The sequence below is a fragment of the Lytechinus variegatus genome, chromosome 5, assembly GCF_018143015.1.
Source record: "Lytechinus variegatus isolate NC3 chromosome 5, Lvar_3.0, whole genome shotgun sequence".
Classification (NCBI taxonomy): Eukaryota; Metazoa; Echinodermata; class Echinoidea; order Temnopleuroida; family Toxopneustidae; genus Lytechinus; species Lytechinus variegatus.
This window is the reverse complement of record NC_054744.1, coordinates 30960200-30981270: the sequence shown is the minus strand read 5'-3', so window position 1 is coordinate 30981270 and position 21071 is coordinate 30960200. Positions and strand designations below refer to the sequence as shown.

The following is a 21071-nucleotide window of genomic DNA, read 5'->3' as shown; positions in this document are numbered from 1 at the left end:
AAAAATACTATTTGAAAATTCCAGGATTTTTTAATGACTATATTATATCAGGAAATGTTTAAATTTATTTGGGATTTGATACTGCGGTAAATTGGGAATCCGTTTTTTTTTCTCGCCTGCGTAGCAGAGCGAGACTACAACGGCGCCGCTATAACGGTGGCGGCCGGTGGCGTCGTCACTGCCCATATTATATACTGAATCCCTTTTTGAAATGTCATCACAATTTAGAAAATATATGGACCTATAGTTCATGAAACTTGGACATCTTGTGCTTTTTAAGGGGCAGCCGGGGGGGGGGGGGCTGGGGGCTTCAGCTCCCCCTCCACTTTTTTTTCTAAAAGTAAAACAGTGTACTGAAACGTAAAAATTACCATATCATATGATTGTGATTTTTTGCAAGTACGTCAGCCCCCCACTAAAAATTGGGGCCATGTTTAGAGATCTTCCAGCATAAAACCATACCCCATGTAAAGGGAATTCTATAAAAGCGACACATTCCAGCGGCACATCCGACATCCCTATGCCTTATTTCGTGAGTACCCCCCCCCCTCGGCCTCCCCTCCCCGGGGTTCCATGATCCAGGTACCGGGGGCCTATTGCACGAGAGGGTCTTTCAAAGGACCGTCTTTCGTGTCGCCCATCTTTTATGATGCGCTGTATGCGGGATATTTCTGAAATGTATGATAAACAAATACAATTTGTTAGCTAGCATTTAAATCAATTTGTAGACAAATTCATGATATATCACATCATTTCATAAACAAATATTTTGTTAAAATTAACGGATGAATGAAATATTTTTGCAGGTAATTTATTTAAAATGAGTTTCACATGGCGCATCATAATAAATGGGCGACACGAAAGACGGTTCTTGCAAAGACCATTTCGTGCAATCGGCCCCAGTACTACACGAATATAGCGCGCTACGCGACGGTTGGATTCGGAGTCTTTTCGGACGAGCGGTAAATACAAAAATCGAAAAATAAACATGAAAACTCAACCTGTTGCTGAGTGAACCTTTGTATTTTACTTTTAGGTAAGTGGGTGAAGTATAGCGGTTTATGTAATTGATCAGTCGTATTTTTGACGTAGATATATAACGTATAAGTAAATAACAGATCGAATTTATGGGTTTGTAAAATTCGTATTTTATTTGCCTAGTCCCACACGTTGATAATGATGTCATCCGATTCGGGCAATGCCTTGAAAATGATGAACACTGACAGACAAGACAGTGACCCCGGGGGGGCACTCAGTATATAATGGCTGCATAGTGGGTATGTGCCGCGGAGGTTTTTTTACACTCAAATTTCCGTTCCAAGGCATAGTATTTTTGTCTTATTGAGATTGAGAAAAAGAACGAAAGTCGCTCCAACATGTCCAACACTAGAGGCGCACAGCCAATATTGGAGACTGTCTCCAATGTGGGAAATTATCTCCAATATCAGAGACTTTTGTAAAGAATTTGGGTATCCAATTTCAGAGACAGTCTCCAGTTTTGGAGACCAATTTCCTTTGTTTACATTTGCAGCAAAAGGATTACCTTGGCGGCAAATAAAAATGTGATAAGCAGATTCCTCATGACAAATTACCCCTTTTCACCGTCTACTTGAAAAATTCACCGTCTACTTTTGTTTTGATAAGGATTTTTGTTGTCAATCACACACAAAACAAATGGGCTTCTGACCTCAGTGAGACAAAATTTTGGGCGGAAAAAATCATGCTTTTGTTGGTGTTGTTTCTTTTGTCCTTTTGCAAAGCAAGTCTCCAAAGTGGGAGATTGTCTCCCCTATTGGAGAGTCTCCCATATTGGCCGTGCGCCTCTACTGTCCAAGGCATGATTAACCCAAGGAACTCCAAGGAGCCCAAGATCGTACGTGCAATTTGGCATACTCACCTGACAAGCGTGAAGTATGGTAAAAATAATTCTCCGAATAAATAGTTAAAACAGAAATCGAGCACTTACCGCGATTATATGGATAATGGTCTAACGAGTGGCAGTTTTTCTGACATCCGGGCCGGGCACAGACTGGAACCTCAAAAAACAAAAAGTTCTCTCCTTCTACCCCCGTCTCGATCGGCCATTTTTGTTATGAATTGTAACAAAATGGCCGATCGAGACGGGGGTAGAAGGATGTGAGGGAATAAAACATATTCACTCAGAGTAAGACACTAACTTGAATGTTAAGGCCTTCATAAATTTAAATCTTAACTTAAAATATATTTAGGAGTCCTAGAGTCTAGATCTAGTTGAAATTTTTTATAAAAATGATTTTTAACGCTTAACTCCGAATCTCGGCCAAGATACTCCGTCCAAAGATCCTTAAAACTGTTGTGGATATTACGCAAGCAACAATCAAAATGCGAATTTTTCCTATCGAACTGTGTCGATTCAAGTCGTCGGCGCTGATGGCGCTACAACAGAAAATACCACTTGATAGCCCCCAAAAAAATAAAGAGGAAAATAATGTTGAGCGCCTTGAATGCAGCTAGCAGTACAAGCTTCAGAGCCGTAAACAAACCGGCTTATAAATAATATCTCGCGCCCCCTATAGGCCAAAATTGATTTTGTCGCTGATCGAAAGGCATCTACATAAGGATTGAGAAAAAATACATTTTTTGTCTCGCCTGCATAGCAGAGCGAGACTGTAGGCGCCGCTTTTCCGATGGCGGCGGCGTCAACATTAAATCTTAACCTAAGGTTAAGTTTTTGAAATGACATAACTTAGAAAGTATATGGGTAATGGACCTAGTTCATGAAACTTGGCCATAAGGTTAATCAAGTATTACTGAACATTATGCCCGAGTTTCAGGTCACATGACAAAGGTCAAAGTTCATTTAGGGTCAATGAACTTAGACCATGTTGGGAGAATTATTTTCAAAATCTTAACAGAAGGTTAAGTTTTTGAAATGACATCATAACTTAGAAAGTATATGGACCTAGTTCATGAAACTTGAACATAAGGTTAATCAAGTATTAGAGAACATCCTGCTTTAGTTTCAGGTCACATGAACAAGGTCAAAGGTCATTTAGGGTCAATGAACTTTGGTCAATTGGGGGTATATGTTGAATTACTATCATAACTTTGAAAATTTATGGATCTAGTTCATGAAACTTGGACATAAGGTTAATCAAGTATTAGTGAACATCCTGCCTGAGTTTCAGGTCACATGACCAAGGTCAAAGGTCTTTATAAAGAAAAAAAATTCTTTCAGGTCATGTGTTTGGATTTTTAAAAAGATGATGTAATATAGGGAAAACTTTTCAGCTGATTCCGGAAAGGGTTTTCAAGCGATCATTAGCCGATTCTTCGAGTAGTCTAGGCTTTCAGACCCTTTACTGACTAAATAAACCAATGTCTATGGACAATTACTCGCACTCAATTCTGCTCGAAAATTTGGCCAAAAAAGCCACATTTTGGGATGTATTTCCACTTTCCTATCTATGTCCTATATTAGGGCTAGATATATTAGAACTCTATTTTGAACCTTCTCCATATTTCTATTTTCAATTTTGAGTGGCTGTTGCAAAAGGAACTCATGCCAGGATATCATTGTTTTCTGGGAAAATCCCAATTTTTGTATCAGTGCCTCTACTGTCTTTTCTGTACTGATTGTACTAAGCCTAAGTCTTGCTTTACGAAATTCTTCATTTGCGGAGATATCAAGATTTGGCTGCTAAACTCATTTTCACTAGCCAGAAGCAGCAGCACCATATAACTGAAACTAAAAACATTTGTTTCACACAAAGGAACTATCACCACAAGAAAGTCCAGATGTCCACATCAAATTCCCCTTTGAATTTGATAAGTCAAATTTTGCCTTTAAAAATGTGGAAACTGTGCCACCTGGCAGTAAATTTTTCCCTCTGATAATTTACCAATCGAGTTAGAGATGGTAATGTGTGTTTTAGCAAAACTTAGTTAGAGCATCAGGGCTCTGTAACACAAAGCTTAGCAATGATCGTAGAACATTTTTCTACAATTGATTCCATTGACTACACTGTACAATCAATCGTGAAAATCAAGTGTATGATCAATCACTAATCTTTGTGTTACGGGACCCTGGTCTTAAATTTTCATATTTTAAAGCATGGCCACTGCTTACAGATACAGGGCACATTTTTATAAATAGAATTAATGGGTAAAAAAAAATGAATATCCAAGATAAAACCATTGATAGGTACGGGCATCAAGGCCAATCTAAAGAACATTCAAGTACATGTCTGTGTGTGTGTGTAATGGTGTTTAGTCAGACTCAACTATCAGATATGATTATTTACATAAAAGCCGTGGCCTTGATCGCCTTAAATTGATTTAGGATGGAGACCACAATTTATCGTTCCGTAAATTGCCTATTCAATGATCTTTGGTGTTTGAAACATGATATCCCTTGTTCTTCAGTGACATGTACAAAATACATTAAAAATAGAGAAAATCTTAGACAAATGTAAATTTCCATGCAGATAAAACTTTGGCAAACACATACATAACACTGAACATATATGATGGGCGGATTTCACTTGATATGCACTTTTTTTGCTCTTGATTTTCATGACTCTGTATATTTTGTGATTGATTTTTTTTGGGGGCCTGAAAAAAAAGCATTTTGTATCAAATTCTGTGATTTTCCCCCCATTTTCCAGATTGTAGAAAACTGGACTGACTGGACTCTCATTTAAGCCCTGTAGAATTAGGTTCAGCCAGCATCACATGAGTTAAACAATGTTTACCTGTCACTGTGTGACGCTAATACAGATTTTAATTGTTTTTTTCATGCAGCTGAAGAATTGGGTCATTGACATCTTGACTGGGCGCAATGGCATCCCCTTCATCCTCCATCAATTTCTTGCCGTCTGAGGTATCACCGACACCAGAGCCAAGACGAAGCCCCTCTCCCTTCAGCAGGGCTAGGAGCCCACTCCGGTATAGAGAGTCTGGTTATGGCCACCTGTCCTCTCTTGGCGCACTGCCCCTCTCTACCAGTGATCCCGCCCAGCTGCAGCAGGTGGTGGTACAGCTCAGCGCTCAGGTTAAGGGTCTTCAGCAGGAACGTGATCAGGAGATGGGTAAGCAGAAAGATATTCATTAACATTTCAAAGCTCTTTTTTTTGTTCCAGAACATGTGTATTGTATATTATGTTTATTTGGATGAGAAAAAAAAACAACCAGGGAGAGAAAAAAAGTCAGTATGTGCAGACATTATCAAGGCATTTGTGACTGAAAAATCATTTAATTCACAGTTTTTATATATACTATTTCATCAGTGATTAAACTTACAATTGATGGAAAGTTTGCCATTAAATAAAACCAAGGAAACCTTGTGTTTGATTGGTTGTCATTGGTTGCCATTGATAACAGACTTATTACAATAGGCTTTGTACTACTGCATCCTTGTGCAAAATTATAATAGTTTTTGAGAATCATCGGTGACTACCTAGGAGCATTCTGAAAACATATCTGTTTAAGAGTGCTTTTTGACAGACATTGATTTATCATTTTCATTGTTAAAGTTTGAACATACATGTATTAAATTTTTTTTCTCTCTCTCTAATGCTTTGAAGTAACTCGTGCATCTAATTAAGATAGAAAATGCACTTTACAATTCTTTTATTAGTATTTGTTTTTATTCAAACATCTTTCAGATAATATTACACAGCTCAGAAGAAGGCTGAATGATTCGGAGAGAGAAAAATTAGAACTGACCACAGCTTTCAATTCAGAGGTATGGTATCCTATAGATAAAAAAAAAATCAGTATTCATTCATGCCATTGCCTGTTTAACAATTAAAGTGTGCACATGATCACTGAAATTGCGATACACAGTAAATCTGGAATTCTAAACAAATTGGCCTATTATTTGTGGCTTGTTCAAGGTCTACCTAAAAATGTTGTCATGTATGACAGAATTATATTAATGTAGGTAATAAGCTTTCTCTATGTCTTATCTGATTTCTTCCAAACTTTCCTCATCCTAATTTTCTTTTTTTTTTGGTGCTTTTATTCAAATTATTTCATTACCAAATTTAGATTGCTCTTGAATTTACAATTTTGCCTTGAAATCTGTTCATGTGTAGTACCAACTAGTACCAACTTAACTTTGCTGTAGAAGGAGTGATCTTGCCTTTTTTTTAGAATTGAGGATTACCTGTTTTCTGCCACTTTCAGAACTCTGACCTGCAGGCCCAAATAGCCAAACTCAGGGCCCAGCTTGAGAAAGGGGAAGCTGATAAGCAGAATGTTGAATACGAGCTAGCAGTGGCTCGGCAGTCCGTGAGCAGGGAGAAGATGGGGGCATCTGAGAAAGAACAACAGTTAAAAGGCATCATCTCTTCTCAAAGTGGTAATGTTAATTTTATCAGTATTCCCCGTTCAAATAGCACTTACCACACCGGAACAACGTATCTAAAGTGCTGAACAGACATTGGGGAGTTTTCTCAATTGCGACGAGGATGGATTCTACAACATAATAAATCTATTGTCAAAAACTCTTCATGACAAAGCAGTTTTTGCCTGAAATTGAAGAATCAAAACAGCAGTTTCGTCCTGGATTCTGGACAAACGACTTGCATGTATTTGCAATTTTTTGTCAGCTCAGATTCTTACTACGATAAGGTGTCCTGGGTTCACTTATGTAGATCTCCCTGGGAGTAACTAATATAATGGAACTAACAGTAACTGTTAGGGGTCAAAGCATGTGGCTTTTGTGAATTTGAGGATGGAAAACAGATTAATTCAAATCTTCAAATGTGTATACTCTTTGTAGGTTACACATCACTAATGCTACTGATTTATTATGTTCTTTCAGAGAAACTATCCACATTGAGTGCTCAGGTGCAGGAGCTACAGATCCAGGCTAGCCAATATGAAAGGGAGATGGTTAACATCAAGAGTAAACACCACAGAGAACTGGATGAGCAGGTATGTGTATATGGCGGGGGGGGGGGGGGACATTGACACCTTTGATATGAAAGGGAGATGGTTGACGTTAAGAGTGAACATCACAGAGAACTGGATGAGCAGGTATGTGTATATGGCGGGGGGGGGCACATTGACACCTTTGATATGTAAGGGAGATGGTTGACGTTAAAAGTGAACATCACAGAGGACTGGATGAGCAGGTATGTGTATGTGGCGGGGGGGGGGGGGGGAACATTGACACCTTTGATATGGAAGGGAGATGTTATAACTTAAAGGACAGGTCCATCCCAACAATAACTTGATTTGAATAAATAGTGAAAAATTCAACAAGCATAACACTGAAAATTTCATCAAAATTGGATGTAAAATATTAAAGAAAGTTATGACATTTTAAAGTTTCGCTTCATTTCACCAAACAGTTATATGCACATCTCGGTCGGTATGCAAATGAGGGAACTGATGACATCACTCACTCACTATTTCTTTTGTATTTTATTATATGAAATATGAAATATTTTGATTTTCTCGTCATTGTCATGTGAAATGAAGTTTCATTCCTCCCTGAACACGTGAAATTCCATTATTTTAACATTTTGTGCTTCAGGCAAGGAGGTCCTAATCATCAAATTCATAAAAATTGAAATATTGTATAATTCAAACAATAAAAAACAAAAGAAATAGTGAGTACCATCATTCACTCTCTCCTTTGGATGTAACTGGCTCGTTCATATAGCTATTTTGTTAAAAATAAGCGAAACTTTGAAATGTCATAACTTTCTTATTTTACATCCGATTTTGATGAAATTTTCAGCATTGTGCTTGTCTCATTTTTCTCTATTGATTCTAATAAACATTTTACTGAAGTGGACTTGACCTTTAAAGAGTATTGTAAGCATCATAGAGAACTGGATGAGCAGGTATGTGTATGAAGGAGGGAGGGGAGGGGCTCATATTGATACCCATGATCAAGTCGGCCTTAAACAGGCTTAAAGGTGCACATTCCCGGGATTCAAGAAGACACTGTTGGAATATACGTACTCGCTGCAGCTGCCCATTGACACCAACGTTATACGACACTTACACAGATGCCATGTCTTGAATGCCAAAACTCTGACGATTCTCAGTTCACGTACTGTATTTTTCGACTAAAGGTCTTGGCAGATTGGCTCCACCTCCTTCTGCTGCGTGCAGTAACATCAGCAAATGTTTGGGCCAGCGTTGATTTTTCCCAAAGCAGCGCAGCTTATGTGTACCTTGCGTGACTGGCGGATAATTGACAGCTGCATGCAAATCAATCCATTGATCTTGGTAATGAAGATGGTGGCGAGTACAGCACCGTCCAACAGCGCCCTCTTGAATCCCCTTGAACATACACCTTTAAATTAGGATAATTGGGGTGGAGCCTAGGACTTATATAATAAATGATAATGATAATAAATAATAGTAATAAATAATTTGTATAGCGCAGCCACTATATAAATATACTCTACTGCGCTTTGGTTACTCCTACTGCCTATACTAACTAAAAATGATGATCTTATGACATGAGTTAAAAGCTTCCTTAAGCAGATGGGTCTTCAATAATGCTTTGAAAGAAGAAACAGACTGGGTCATTCTAATGCTAAGGGGAAGTTGGTTCAATAATTTCGGAGCTGCATAGCTAAATGCACAGTCTCCAAGAGTAGCCTTGGTTTTAGAGTAGGGTGTTTCCAAAAGGAATATCTACACCCGATAAAATTCATGCTCCTCACACTTAACCACTCTGTACTACATTTATTACTCTATGTTTTCTATTATAATTTAAAATTCAAGAGCACATGAATGATGAATAAACAACTGATGTTATTAACTTCACAAGCACAATGTCACGGTATTGCAGGTATATCATGCAAATAGAGCAAGCAAGAGATATGAAGGAAGGATGAGCGCCCTATCACACCATCTGTTGAAAATCATAAAATGTCATTTCAGCTCAAACATTACCAATAATGACAACTTGCACACCTAAACATACTAAATTGAACCTGAAGTTAAAATATTAAATTTCTTTATTAATTTTACAAGTTTCAGCTGACTCAATCCTTCACTTTACATATGATTCCAGGGTTTTAATGAGAAAGGTTGCATTTTTATGCTTTTGCGTGATATTGTCAATTAGTCACCTATTTGAGTCAAAATGTATAATGAACTTCTGTCTCTGAATTCCAGATGTAAATTTCTTGGTCATTGCATGTCTTCTTTGACTATAATAGTTTACATATATCATCGGCGTTCATCCGAAGCGTCGTATCAGTCAATTTTGGTTTAAAAAAAAAAAATCGATTTTGAGATTTTTGCAGAAAATGAAAGTATAAGTCCTATTCTATTTATAACTAAATTTATAGGCAGCAATTTATTTTAGTTTCTAGTGTTTTTTAGTGTTCCCTAAGGCGTTTTTGTACAGGGGAAATCTAAACCGCTCAAACCCAAATTACAAGCATGAACCTCTTTGCGATATTTTCTATGATCCTTGGTTTTGTGTAAAAATAAGGATACCATTGTCTTGGTCTTTCCAACCATGTATTTTTCTAGCAATGAATATGTTGTAAGGCTGGAGAGTGTGAAAATAACAGTAAATTTTGAAGTCGATTTTCTCTGAAATGGGTCGTATGTGTGATACGACAGTTTGGATGACCGCTGGTGATACGTATATGCCTAGAGAAAAGGGCACTCTGCAGACACTACCCCATCCATTAAAGAAATAAACAGGGAGATCCATAAGAACTTAACGTTATTAGGTTTTCACTATTCAGATATTTGCAGTTTATATGCTCAAAGAAAAGGCAGGGTTGGAATTTCACCTTTTTAGGATGTAACATTGTAAAAGTGAATGCTACACGTATGCATGGCCTTTTTATGCTACATGAAAAATACCCCAATTTAGACAAAAAAGCAAATGAAGCAGAAATTTACAAGTGTTTAAACAAGCTTGAAACAATGCCAATTACTCTCCCCTGAATGCCTGAGTGACTGATAACAACATGGATTATTGTTTGTAGAACTGTCATAATGTATACCTGTGCCAAAATTACTTTGGCACAGCAAATTAGTGTTAAACAAAGGTAAGATTTACCTAAAATATACAAAAGATTTTTTTTTTATTTAGTTTATTACAGATTTTATTTTGTTTTGTTTGCTCTTTATTTGTTTTCTTTTGCCATGTTGATGTTTGAAAGCTGTCTCAAGTTTTTATCAGCTAGTCATATCCCCAAGACCTGTGGTACATTATTCATTCCAAATATAGAAAGAAGTTAATCCAATAACAATGTGTTTATTTGAATTATTTGTTTTAAAGCTTGTGTATAGTTTTGGTAAATCCACCAAACTGCACCTATCACTATTCCAATTCATTGCTAGCTAATATGAATGGATATGCCCTATAACAGTTATGATGTGGAGGATATGAAATAAAAATGTGTTTTACAGGATAAATTTTGCGATTTTACATGGAAATTTAACTTGATCGGGTCACCCGATCAAATTAAAATATCTGTGTGTTTTTGTCTTTCAATCAAATCCTATTCCAAATCATGGAATGGGCTGAAACTTTCAAGATATGTTCTTTGTCTGTAACTTTTGGATATCTAATCACTAAATTTATAAGATAGTGCTTGAATGCCCATTTTTTAAATTTAAAACAAGCATCGCCGAGAGAGGGCGCTATATATCCAAGATTTGAATATTTGAAATTTTCTCAGAGAAGTGCAGTTGGAAAAATATCTAACGGTCTCTACGCTTCAGTAAGACTGTCATATTAGATGATATTCGATTATCAATCACATTATTGACCCTTTACCAAAGCTATACACAGGCTTTAAGTAATATTTTATTTCAATATGAATATGTAATCTCTAAAATTGCATAAATAGTGTTTTGAATCATTAGTCTAAAGTGCTAGAAATATTGAAACTACTATAATTATGAATAATATGATAAAACTTGAAAATTCACAATTGTTTTCATTATTCCGTCAACAGAGTTCCTTTTTTATGTTATCTCTGTACTTTAGCCAAGTTTTTAGTGTATTTACAAAGGCAATATGCCATGTGACATCAAACAAGAAAACAATGTGCATTAAAATGGCAGTTTAAAATGAAAGTTCACAATGTGATGACAATGACTTGTCAAAAAGATTTAAAAAAAACTTGGCAGAGAATACTGTTTATGATATTCTTTTCAGCAGTGGGGGGAAATGGTACATGAAGCCGTAGAGTTCATAGTCTTGACCCAGTTGTGGTTGAACTCTTTTCCAGATTAATCATTGTCAAAGTCAAGTTCTCCGATGTCAATATTGGCGATGGTCTGTTCTCATGGTGAAACATGAATCATTTGAACTAAAAACTTGGCTCATGTGTGCACCTGGTTTCAAATTAATGGTGATCTGTTCAGGGCCTGTCTTTCAAATAGTTACGATTGGTTCGATCAACTACAACTATGGAAAGCCAGCAACATCAAATTCTAAACTACATGTTTGTTTAAAATATTTTTTAAATGTGTCTATGCTTTTCTTTGTTTACAAAGGACATTTTTCAAAATTCCTGAAGAAAGAATTATGACATTGATGGATTTCCATATACTTGAGGTTGATGGGATCAATCGCAACTTTTTGTAAGACAGAGTTCAGGTTGGGTCACAGAATACTATACTGTCATTAAGGGCAATCAAAGAAATTGCTTGGACGTGTAGTAACTCCATAGATTGAATTAACAAATTGAATTCAATTTCAATTTATACATGGGAATGACAGTCTAATTAGATTATGAAGAATCTCACAAGTCTAAATTTCAATGTGTCACATCATAACACATCATAACACAAAACATAGCAATGATCGTACATTTTTCTTCAATTGATTCCATTGACTACAATGTATAATCAATCGTAAAAATCAGGCGTACAATCAATCGCTAACTTTTGTGTTACAGGACCCTGGAGATGGCAAAGGCATACATTATTAATGTTGACTGTGTTTTGCGGAGAATCTACCTAGTTTGTTATGAACAAACAGTGGATTATGGACAATACATTGTAAATTATATGAGTTCAAAATAGTATATAATAGCAGGGCCCGCTGGGAGAACAGTTTTCGGAACTGCAGTGGCTACCATGGGTAAATATACCTTTATTATTATTATCATTATATATCCTCATGTATCATGGATATGATTTGATATTTTATCAATCAGGAGAAGCGTCTGGCCAGTGTCATTGCTGAGAGGGATGTTCTACAGACAGCCAAAGATGAAATAGAACAGGTCTTCCATGAACAAGAAAGGTATGAGAACTCTATACTACACAATATTTTCTGGGTGTAATTTTATAGTAAATGCTATTTGGATCGGATGATGAGGAGGAGGGGAGGAGGGATGGGTGTTACAAAAATTCAACAATTTTTTTGTTTGTTTATTTCTTGATTACGTGGGAGGGGGGGCGATGAGGAGGAGAAGGGGAGGTTGATGATTAATCATGGAGTTATCCTGTGGAATTTGCTTTATGTTGATTCGGTTCTTAATCTCCTACTAATAAAATCCCATTTTGATTTCCTCCTGTTTCTTAGTCTATACTCTGATGCTCAGGAGAAGATCACAGAGCTGCGAATTGAGAGGGATACCCAGAGCCAGACAGTGAGGCAGCAGCTTCATGATCTTCAGCTTGCGGCTGAGAGAGATGAATCTACCAAGAGTGAATTAGTGGTCAGTATGATTATGATGATGATGATCGATGATGAAGGTGATGAAGATGATGATGATGATGATGATGATGATCGATGATCATGATGATGATCAAGATGATGGTGGTGATGAAGATAATGAGGATGATGATGGTGATGATGATGATGATGATGAAGGTGGTGGTGGTGATGCTGCTTCTGCTGATGTTGATGATGATGGTGATGGTGGTGGTGATATTGATGATGATGATGATGATGATTGATGATGATGATGGTGATAGACATGATGATGATGATGATGAAGATGGTGGTGGTGATGCTGCTTCTGCTGATGTTGATGGTGATTTTGATGATGATGATGATGATTATGATGATGATGATAATAATAATAATAATAGGTCCATTTATATAGCGCAGCTACTATGTGCATATACTCTACTGCGCTTTGATAATTGGTATCATATTATTACCCCGGCTGATAGACATGATGATGATGTGGTGATGATGATGGTGGGGATGATAATGTTTTGTTAGGTCTTTGAAGGAGAAAGAATCAGAGAATTAAATGCTAAGAAATTCATGTTTAATTTTTTTTATTTCCATGTAGGCTGCAAAAGAAGAGCTGAAAGAAATGCAGGAGAGAATAGAAAAGGAGAGAGCAGCACACACAGAATCCAAGTTTAACTTTGAAATAGTCCAGGTAATTTCTTAGATGAATGTCAATCTGCACTTACTTGAAAGCTTGATTATTCTGCTGAGATTATGATGAAAAAGAATTTTCAGTAGAATTGAGTTTTTAGTTCAGGGATCGTGTGTTACGATTTCTTCCCTTTATGAATATGTTTAAAGTTAACGAAGTGTATCGATTCTGGTTGATATATTTTATTCGGCACTGAACAACACATGATATCAAACACATGTATATTTTGCACATTTACTGGTTAACCAAGATCTGTTGAAGTGCCATATACTGCGATCTGTGATGTTTTGTATTTCGATTATCAGTTCTCTTACCTCGCTTGCATTTGTAGTGTCAGAAACGGGATCTGGAGGGAGCCCTCAGTGTTGAGAAGTCTGCCAGGGAACAAGCTATTTACAACATGGATGCCATGAGCAAACAAATCAGGTCAGAAATCAAACAATTCAGAGAAAGTAAACCTGTTCCTCATCAGTTTCAATGAGCGGCCCTATATTCTTAACAAAGTTTGAATTGTAACATCATTATGGTACAAAACCATGGACAGTGCAGAATTGTTATATTATTGTGCTTCAGTAAGGCACTCTTTGCCAAAACTCTGCATTTATGATGTTACTCTTTGTAGTTTATGTGATGAAATATGAAGCATACTTATGTACACAAATCTACATAGGCCACAATTTTGTGCCATGGTACAATTGAAATCTCTTTTGAGAATATACATGTAGGCTGATGAGTCTGCACTTTGTCATTGCATTTGTTTTTTTTTTGCTCATGCCTTTGTTTTGATACATAGCACATGTAGTTGGTAATCCATGCAAAGTCTTTAGATCACTGAAAGATATCTTTCTGATTGATGTGATGACAGGAGAAAAAAAATTCTTTAACCATAATGAAATTTTACGGAGGAGGGGGGGGGTTCATAAATGTCAGTTGAAAATATTAAAATTCACAAAGAGTTAAGTGAAACATAGAGTCGCACTTAAATGTCAGTTGAAAATATTAATATTTTAATAGGCCTTTATATTATGCCATCTATCTAAAAATAATCCATTCCGAGGCATTCTATTACAGGGTTCCCAGCCCATCAGGGAAATCAGGGAAAATTATTTTAGCTTTTTACAGTTGGGGAAAAAATTGATAAAAGATACCTCAAATCAGGGAAAAAGGAATCAAATGAGGGGAAAATCAGGGAATTTTGATCAGCCCAAAAGACAAAAGCATATTTTGTTGCATATCTAAAACAACATCCATTGAACGACTGGTTATTGTGGTACTAATCAGTTTTACATTGTTTTTATACTGAAAATACATGTAATTCACTGCAACAACTTAGAAAACTAGGAATGGGTTTGAATTAATATCAGGGAATTTTTAAACTTCATCAGGGAATTTTGTTTTGTTGAAAAGCTGGGATTCCTGTGTTATTATTAGCCAGGCTTTAGCTCAAGCTGCCATTTCCAGTGCTGATGTGCATTCAAGAAATAAATCCCAGTGGCTGATCCAGAGGGGGGCGCCCCGGGCGCGCGCGCCCCCCCTATTTTCGCCGGATTTTTTTTTTTTTGGATGGTTATATTTACTGGATTGGTACAATGTAGTCAATTACAAGGGCTAGATCTAGTCAAAACTACATTTTAACTTACGCTCATGGCCTTTGTGTTCGCACAAATGCACCTCTGTCATACTGTATTGCAATATGTAAATTCCGGAATTCCAGGGCGCGCAAGTCGATTGGTTGGAAAGTTGCACCACTTGTAATCGGGAGTTGCAGTGCAGTGACCAGTGTGAGGATGTTGGATTGGATATCATTTTTTCCCGAAATTTTGTGTTTTTTGTAACATGCGTTTGTCCGTCTTTATGGCAAATACATGTAAATTGTAAGTAACAGATCGCGAGAGAAATTGTCAACGATGCGAATGATAATGTCTATCCCCGAGATTATTCTTCACTCAAAGATGAAGCCCTATATCGGGCGCCACGTGCGCAGCATTATCATTCTGCCTTGGTCATGTACGTTTTCACTGAAATGTATAGGTCAGACATATTTGTATTTAATGTAAACTAACTTTTACACTTTCTGGTAGATTCAGAGGCATATTATCCAGGGCGCCCCAACTAAGTTTCGCCGAAGCAATCATTCCAACGAATTATCAAGGAGCAAAATTGTATATTCTCAATCACCAGTCGACCCCACTCCGCGTTTGCTGTGTATATATAGGCAGCTATATGTCAGCGTAAGGAGCGAAGATTTTATGTGACGGGGGGGGGGGAGAATAAAAATACTTTCGTGCTGGGGAAAAACGTCCCGAGGACACATTGTGTATTGTTAAAAAGTAGAAATTGTGACATTAACCCCCCCCCTTACCCCATTTTTAATGTTTGATAATCTATAGGTTTGCTGATTACAATATATCTTTTAAAAAAAATTGCCAGCAAAATCGAAAAAAAAATAGTTTTAAAAATCTAGGGGGGGGGGACGACCTCCCCCGAAATATTTGAGGGAGAACACGTCCCCCGTCCCCCCCCCCCCCCGATCGCTGCATGTTGCCATACGACTAAACAATTCTCGTTTGAAACACACAATGTAAATACACAAATGACAATAAACAGAATGGATTATTCGGAACTTATCGATTACAAGTCTCAGTTTCGTATCATTTAAATTTGACGTTTCAATCACACGATGCAAGCAAGTGAAGAGCCTTTGCCAAATGTATGTTTTGAATGACCGCTTATACGGTGTGTGACTGGAAACCAACTCCTAAATGAGTCAGTATGTGTCTTTTATTCATGAAGTTAAAGTGATTTAAGTGTGCATTTTTCTTCTAAAGGTGCTCTCAAAATACGACTTTTGGACATGATTTTTTTAAAAAGTCCTTGCCGTGGGAGGGGGGTATCCCCCCTCCCACACCCTCCCCCCGCTCGGTCGATTCGCTCCCTCGCCGCTGGCGCCCCCCCTATTTCAAAATCCTGGATCCGCCCCTGAATCCTGCCTGGTACTTTTCACCTCACCTGGGTTGAGTGCAGCTCAATGTGGGTAAATTTCTTGTTGAAGGAAAACAAGCCATGGCTGGGATTCAAACCCATGGCTCTCTGATTGCGTGACAGTCAGAACCACTAGACGAAGACACCCTCACTTTCATTTACTTCCATTTATTTCTTGAATAGTATATGTTTGGTATTTTAATACTTTTGAAAACAGAGAACTTGAAGCAGCTTACCAGGAAGAAAGAAGGGAATGTGCATACAACAAAGAACAGGTTCAAAGGTTAGTAATACACTGGGTTGAAGGCATCCATAATCAAAAGAGAGACTTCACAAAGAATGATTTAAAAACAGTCAGTTTAAACCATGGTTAACACAGATTTCCTGTATAAATTAACGCCTAATTTACCACCTATATCAAAATGTCCAAAGCTGATGCATTCTTTTGTCACAGTGCACCAAATCGACGCCTGTTGCCATTGTTATCCATGTTATTTCATTCATGAATCCAATGTTTTGAACCGTTGATTCATCAATTAAAAAAATTGTTCTATGCTATCTCACCTCAGCATATGAGCTAAGTAATTCGTAATCCTCCTTATAAATTATAAATCAGTGAATAACTGTATTATGGTGTATCTAACTCCAGAGCATGCACTTGTAATATAAACCCCTCAAAAAAGTTTGGAAATCTGAGTTTGGCAATTAATTTCTCCCAACTCCCAATTCCACACAATGCTTATTTGATATCATTCAAAAGATCATTTGATTCTCTTTAAAATGATACCATGCTTGTTATGATCATGCCATCACGAAAAGAGCAGGATTCAAAAGTGTTGGATGATGTCTGAATTGAAAAGCTGCAAAACGAGCAGAAATAGTCATGAAGGGTCAATAAAGAACATGATTCTTTTGTCTGTGTCAATAGAGATAAAAATCCATTCAAATCAAGACCCTGCTTCTTTATTTTCGATGTTGTGGTTTATATAGTGATGGTTCTGTGAGATAACATGGCTTAAGTCGTGGTTTGAAATACCCATGCATGTTTGTTTGTTATGTACTTGCTTGTGCAGAGGTGTGTTTGATTCCATGTTAATGTTGATGTTAAGGTGCATGAAAACAAAAGAAACCACTGAGAAACTCACTCATCACCATGGAAAAAAAAGAACAGTGACTTTCAATATTGTGTCATTTTGCAACTTTTGAATTTTGACCTTGCCCCACATTTCAAGGCACTGCACCTCCATGAGAACCTTAATCATATCATGTAAAGAGCATTCAATGATCTATTCATTGATATCAATAACACATTGATAGTCACTAAAACCCAGGAGGGATTATCGATCAAAGTCAGATTTCCAAACTTTTTTTGAGGAGTTTACATATATGTGACCTGCCACTCCTAAACAGCACTAAGAGGCCCAAAATCAATTTTCAGATTTGTGAAAAGCTTTAAAATAATATATATAACATTTTGATATTGATCAGATCAACAGTAACCCACACAAGTAGAAGAAAGTTGGTGAGAGCTTCAAAGAACAAGGAGAATACAATATTTGAGGTTCAGGGTTCACTAAACCATGAGATGTGGACACTGTACAATCTCAGCAAAACTTCCAAGCAGTCTGAGTAAATGATGTCAAAGGAACTCTTAGACTTTGTCTTTGAGTTAACAGTTACTATTTTAAATTTTGACAGTATGAATAATAATAATTATGAAGCGCTTTGAACACTCGTAGATTGATGAAGCGCTATATAAATGCCAATTATAATTATTATTATGAAGGAGAAGAGTTACTCTTTCAGATATGCTAATTTTCAAATTTTTGCTCTTCAAACACCAAATTGCTATTCTGGCTTTTTTTCATAAAATCTTCTCTAGTGACTTATTGGCTTTTGGTTGGCTGGTCACAAATAATGATAAATAATAATAATTAGACATAGGTCGTGCCATATCCACTCTGTAGAGTGCTCAAGGTGCTTTTTAGGAAATTATAAAAGAAATTAAGAAGAATTGAAGAGAAATGTTTTAAGGTATTGTTTGAAAGTTTAAATAATACTGCCCAAATATTGCTACCCATGATGATTTTTTTTCATGAATAATCTTTTGATAGACTCACTGCTGAATACGAGACGACTAAGAACGCTCTTACAGCTGAGGTAGATCAGAAAAGAGAGGTATTATCAGGAACATCAAAACAGATCGACCTCTATCAGAAGAACTTCAATGGTTTAAAAGATGAACTCACAAGGGTAAGTATTCAGTCTGAAAGATACCAATGCAATTGCAAATCTTTTCATCCCAAACATGCAAATTTGGGCTTAAAACTACCACCCTTCTAATCAGATACAAATTGCCATCATTTGATATCAGTTTTTACTATCAAATTCATATCAAAATTATATTTATAATTTATGATTTTCAAATACTAAATTTTAAGATTGCCACAAAAATTGCCAACTTTGAACTCACTGGACAAGACATGATAAGAACTCTCTCCAAAATCGTGTCCAAGTATTTGAATATTACATGATTTTATTTTGACAGGCCAAGAAGAGACAGATCTATCTGGAGGAGACCTACGGCGGATGCATGCGAGAGCTTGAGCTACTCCTGACAAACTTCCATGTGATGGGGGAGGGCAACCTCCGACCAAAGAGAAAGACGGTGAAAGGGAAGGGAAAGAAGAGTGGGGTTGAGGGGAGCGGGGTGGGGTCACAGCCGGAGCTCTCCCCCTCCCTGGTGCTAGAGACCCTCAGACACACCCTGACAAACTACCAGCAGAGGTTGGATGAGACGACGCAAGAGGCAAGTGTGGATTTGAAATTCATAAAAAGCAAAAAAAATTGTACAGATTGTTTTCTACGACTTAAATAATCATTTTTCAGTGAGAAGTGTGGCTGCCTTCCTGCTTATTTTAGAGCCTGAGTTAGACCTACATTATTAAAATGGGAAATGTTGACAAACATTTATTTGATAATAGATGATTTGTTTGGTATATTATTGTACATCTCAATGGAGCTTGCACTAGCAAACTACCTTCTGTGAAGGGAGGTAGACAAATGTCGGAAATGTGAATATATCCCCAGAAAAAATTGTTATTCCTGTCAAATGAATTTATTACTATACCTAGGAAATATGCTACCTTGCAAAATGTTCTGCAGGAGGGGAAACACCTCACCCCCTGGGGGCTCAGTTGCTGCAATTCTTCACAAGCAGCAATTCATCTCTTAAATTTATTTTTCAGTCTCCTACAACTCATGCCTCAAAAAGAATGCGTGAGGAAGAGGTAGTTAAGGTTCACAGATGTACATGAAAGATTGATTCCATGCTGTTTGTAAGATGGATGGTGAGAATGGGGATGGTGTGATGTTGTAACTGATGTTGATGGGATATCTTTGTTTAATGATGGTGATGGTGATGATGATGATGATGGTGATGATGATGATAGCGATGATAAGGATAATGCTTATGATAATGTTGGTGATGATGATGAAGATGATGATGATGATGGTGATGATACTGATGATGGTGGTGATGGTGATGATGATGGTGATGATGATGATGATGATGGTGATGTTGATGGTGATGATGATGATGATGATGGTGATGTTGGTTGTGGTGGTGATGTTGATGATGAAGATCATAATGATAGTATAGAGAGGAATGTAGAAACAAACTCTAAATATTCAACTTTGCACCATGATAGAGATCAATTCTTATTTATGCATGTTGAACCAAATATATACTCAACTGCATTTATAACCTCAAACACTTCCTTCTCTAATAATGATATTTCTTCTTCCCTCTTGCAGTTAAAACGTATGAAGGTTATCCATGAAAAACTTGCCAATGAGTGTGAACACTATAAGGAAGTCACATACTCAAGAGACCACATGGTCAAGGTGAGTTCATTTGCAATTTGTAACCATTTTGCCGGGCTACTGGTTTAACTTGATTATGAATTAATATTTTTCAAGGTATAATAATAATACTGAGATGCTGGTCTTCAGACTTCTACTGTATCTTGTTTCAGGCCTTGACATCTTCCCCTTCAAGCTTTTAAGGGTTATGATGTACAGCACATCTGTCGCTCTCAGATGGAAACTAACTGGCATCCCTGATAATGACATGCAAATTTTTAAAGTACTTAATACAGTATTTCAAAGCAATGCATATTCTATCCCTGGTTTCAACATAGCTACTGTGATCAGATGTTTGAGCATTCAAGGAATTCCTTCCAACTGGGTACTTATTTACTATTTACTACAATTGTGTGGAGAGTCACAAATGTAGATAAACGCCTTCCATATGATGTGAGTGCTGTGGTAGGATTTGAACCATGGACCTTGTGATTCAAAGTCCAGAGACTTATTTACCGAGCTACATCACCTACAAAAATAAAAATCTTTCACCCTCCCCCCTCTCAGGACCTGCAAACCAAGCTATCATCGACCGTCAAAGAACTGGAGAAGGTCAAAGGTCAGTTCAGCGAGCAGGAAACGACCTTGTCTCGCCTGAAGGTCAAGCTACAGAGGGCGCAGCAGGGTCACGAGAATGAACAGACAAAGGCATACAACATGGCCGATGAGTTTGTGAGACAACTGACTACCTTGGAGAATGAGCAGGAGGTACATGAATTACAGATTTTTATAATGAATAGATAAAAAAAATGTGTGTACATAAATTATATTGCATGATTTCTGTAATTCATGCTCATATCCACATTGGTAATAACAGAGCTGCCAAGTAGTACG

At 37.1% G+C, this 21071-nt stretch overlaps 1 protein-coding gene across 1 annotated transcript in view; it reads left to right on the top strand.

Moving 5' to 3' along the window:
* Nucleotides 1-914: 914 nt before the first annotated feature.
* The window catches only part of LOC121415920 (coiled-coil domain-containing protein 171-like), a 36995-nt gene continuing 16838 nt past the window's right edge, over nt 915-21071 (top strand). The window contains exons 1-14 of the mRNA XM_041609314.1: nt 915-1036; nt 4783-5069; nt 5646-5725; nt 6169-6343; nt 6809-6921; nt 12147-12235; nt 12518-12653; nt 13239-13331; nt 13663-13757; nt 16531-16596; nt 18428-18566; nt 18862-19122; nt 20130-20219; nt 20745-20945. Coding sequence (XP_041465248.1) covers nt 4820-5069; nt 5646-5725; nt 6169-6343; nt 6809-6921; nt 12147-12235; nt 12518-12653; nt 13239-13331; nt 13663-13757; nt 16531-16596; nt 18428-18566; nt 18862-19122; nt 20130-20219; nt 20745-20945 — 1788 coding nt within the window. The 5' untranslated portion in view covers nt 915-1036; nt 4783-4819. The remainder of the gene's footprint in view (nt 1037-4782; nt 5070-5645; nt 5726-6168; nt 6344-6808; nt 6922-12146; nt 12236-12517; nt 12654-13238; nt 13332-13662; nt 13758-16530; nt 16597-18427; nt 18567-18861; nt 19123-20129; nt 20220-20744; nt 20946-21071) is intronic.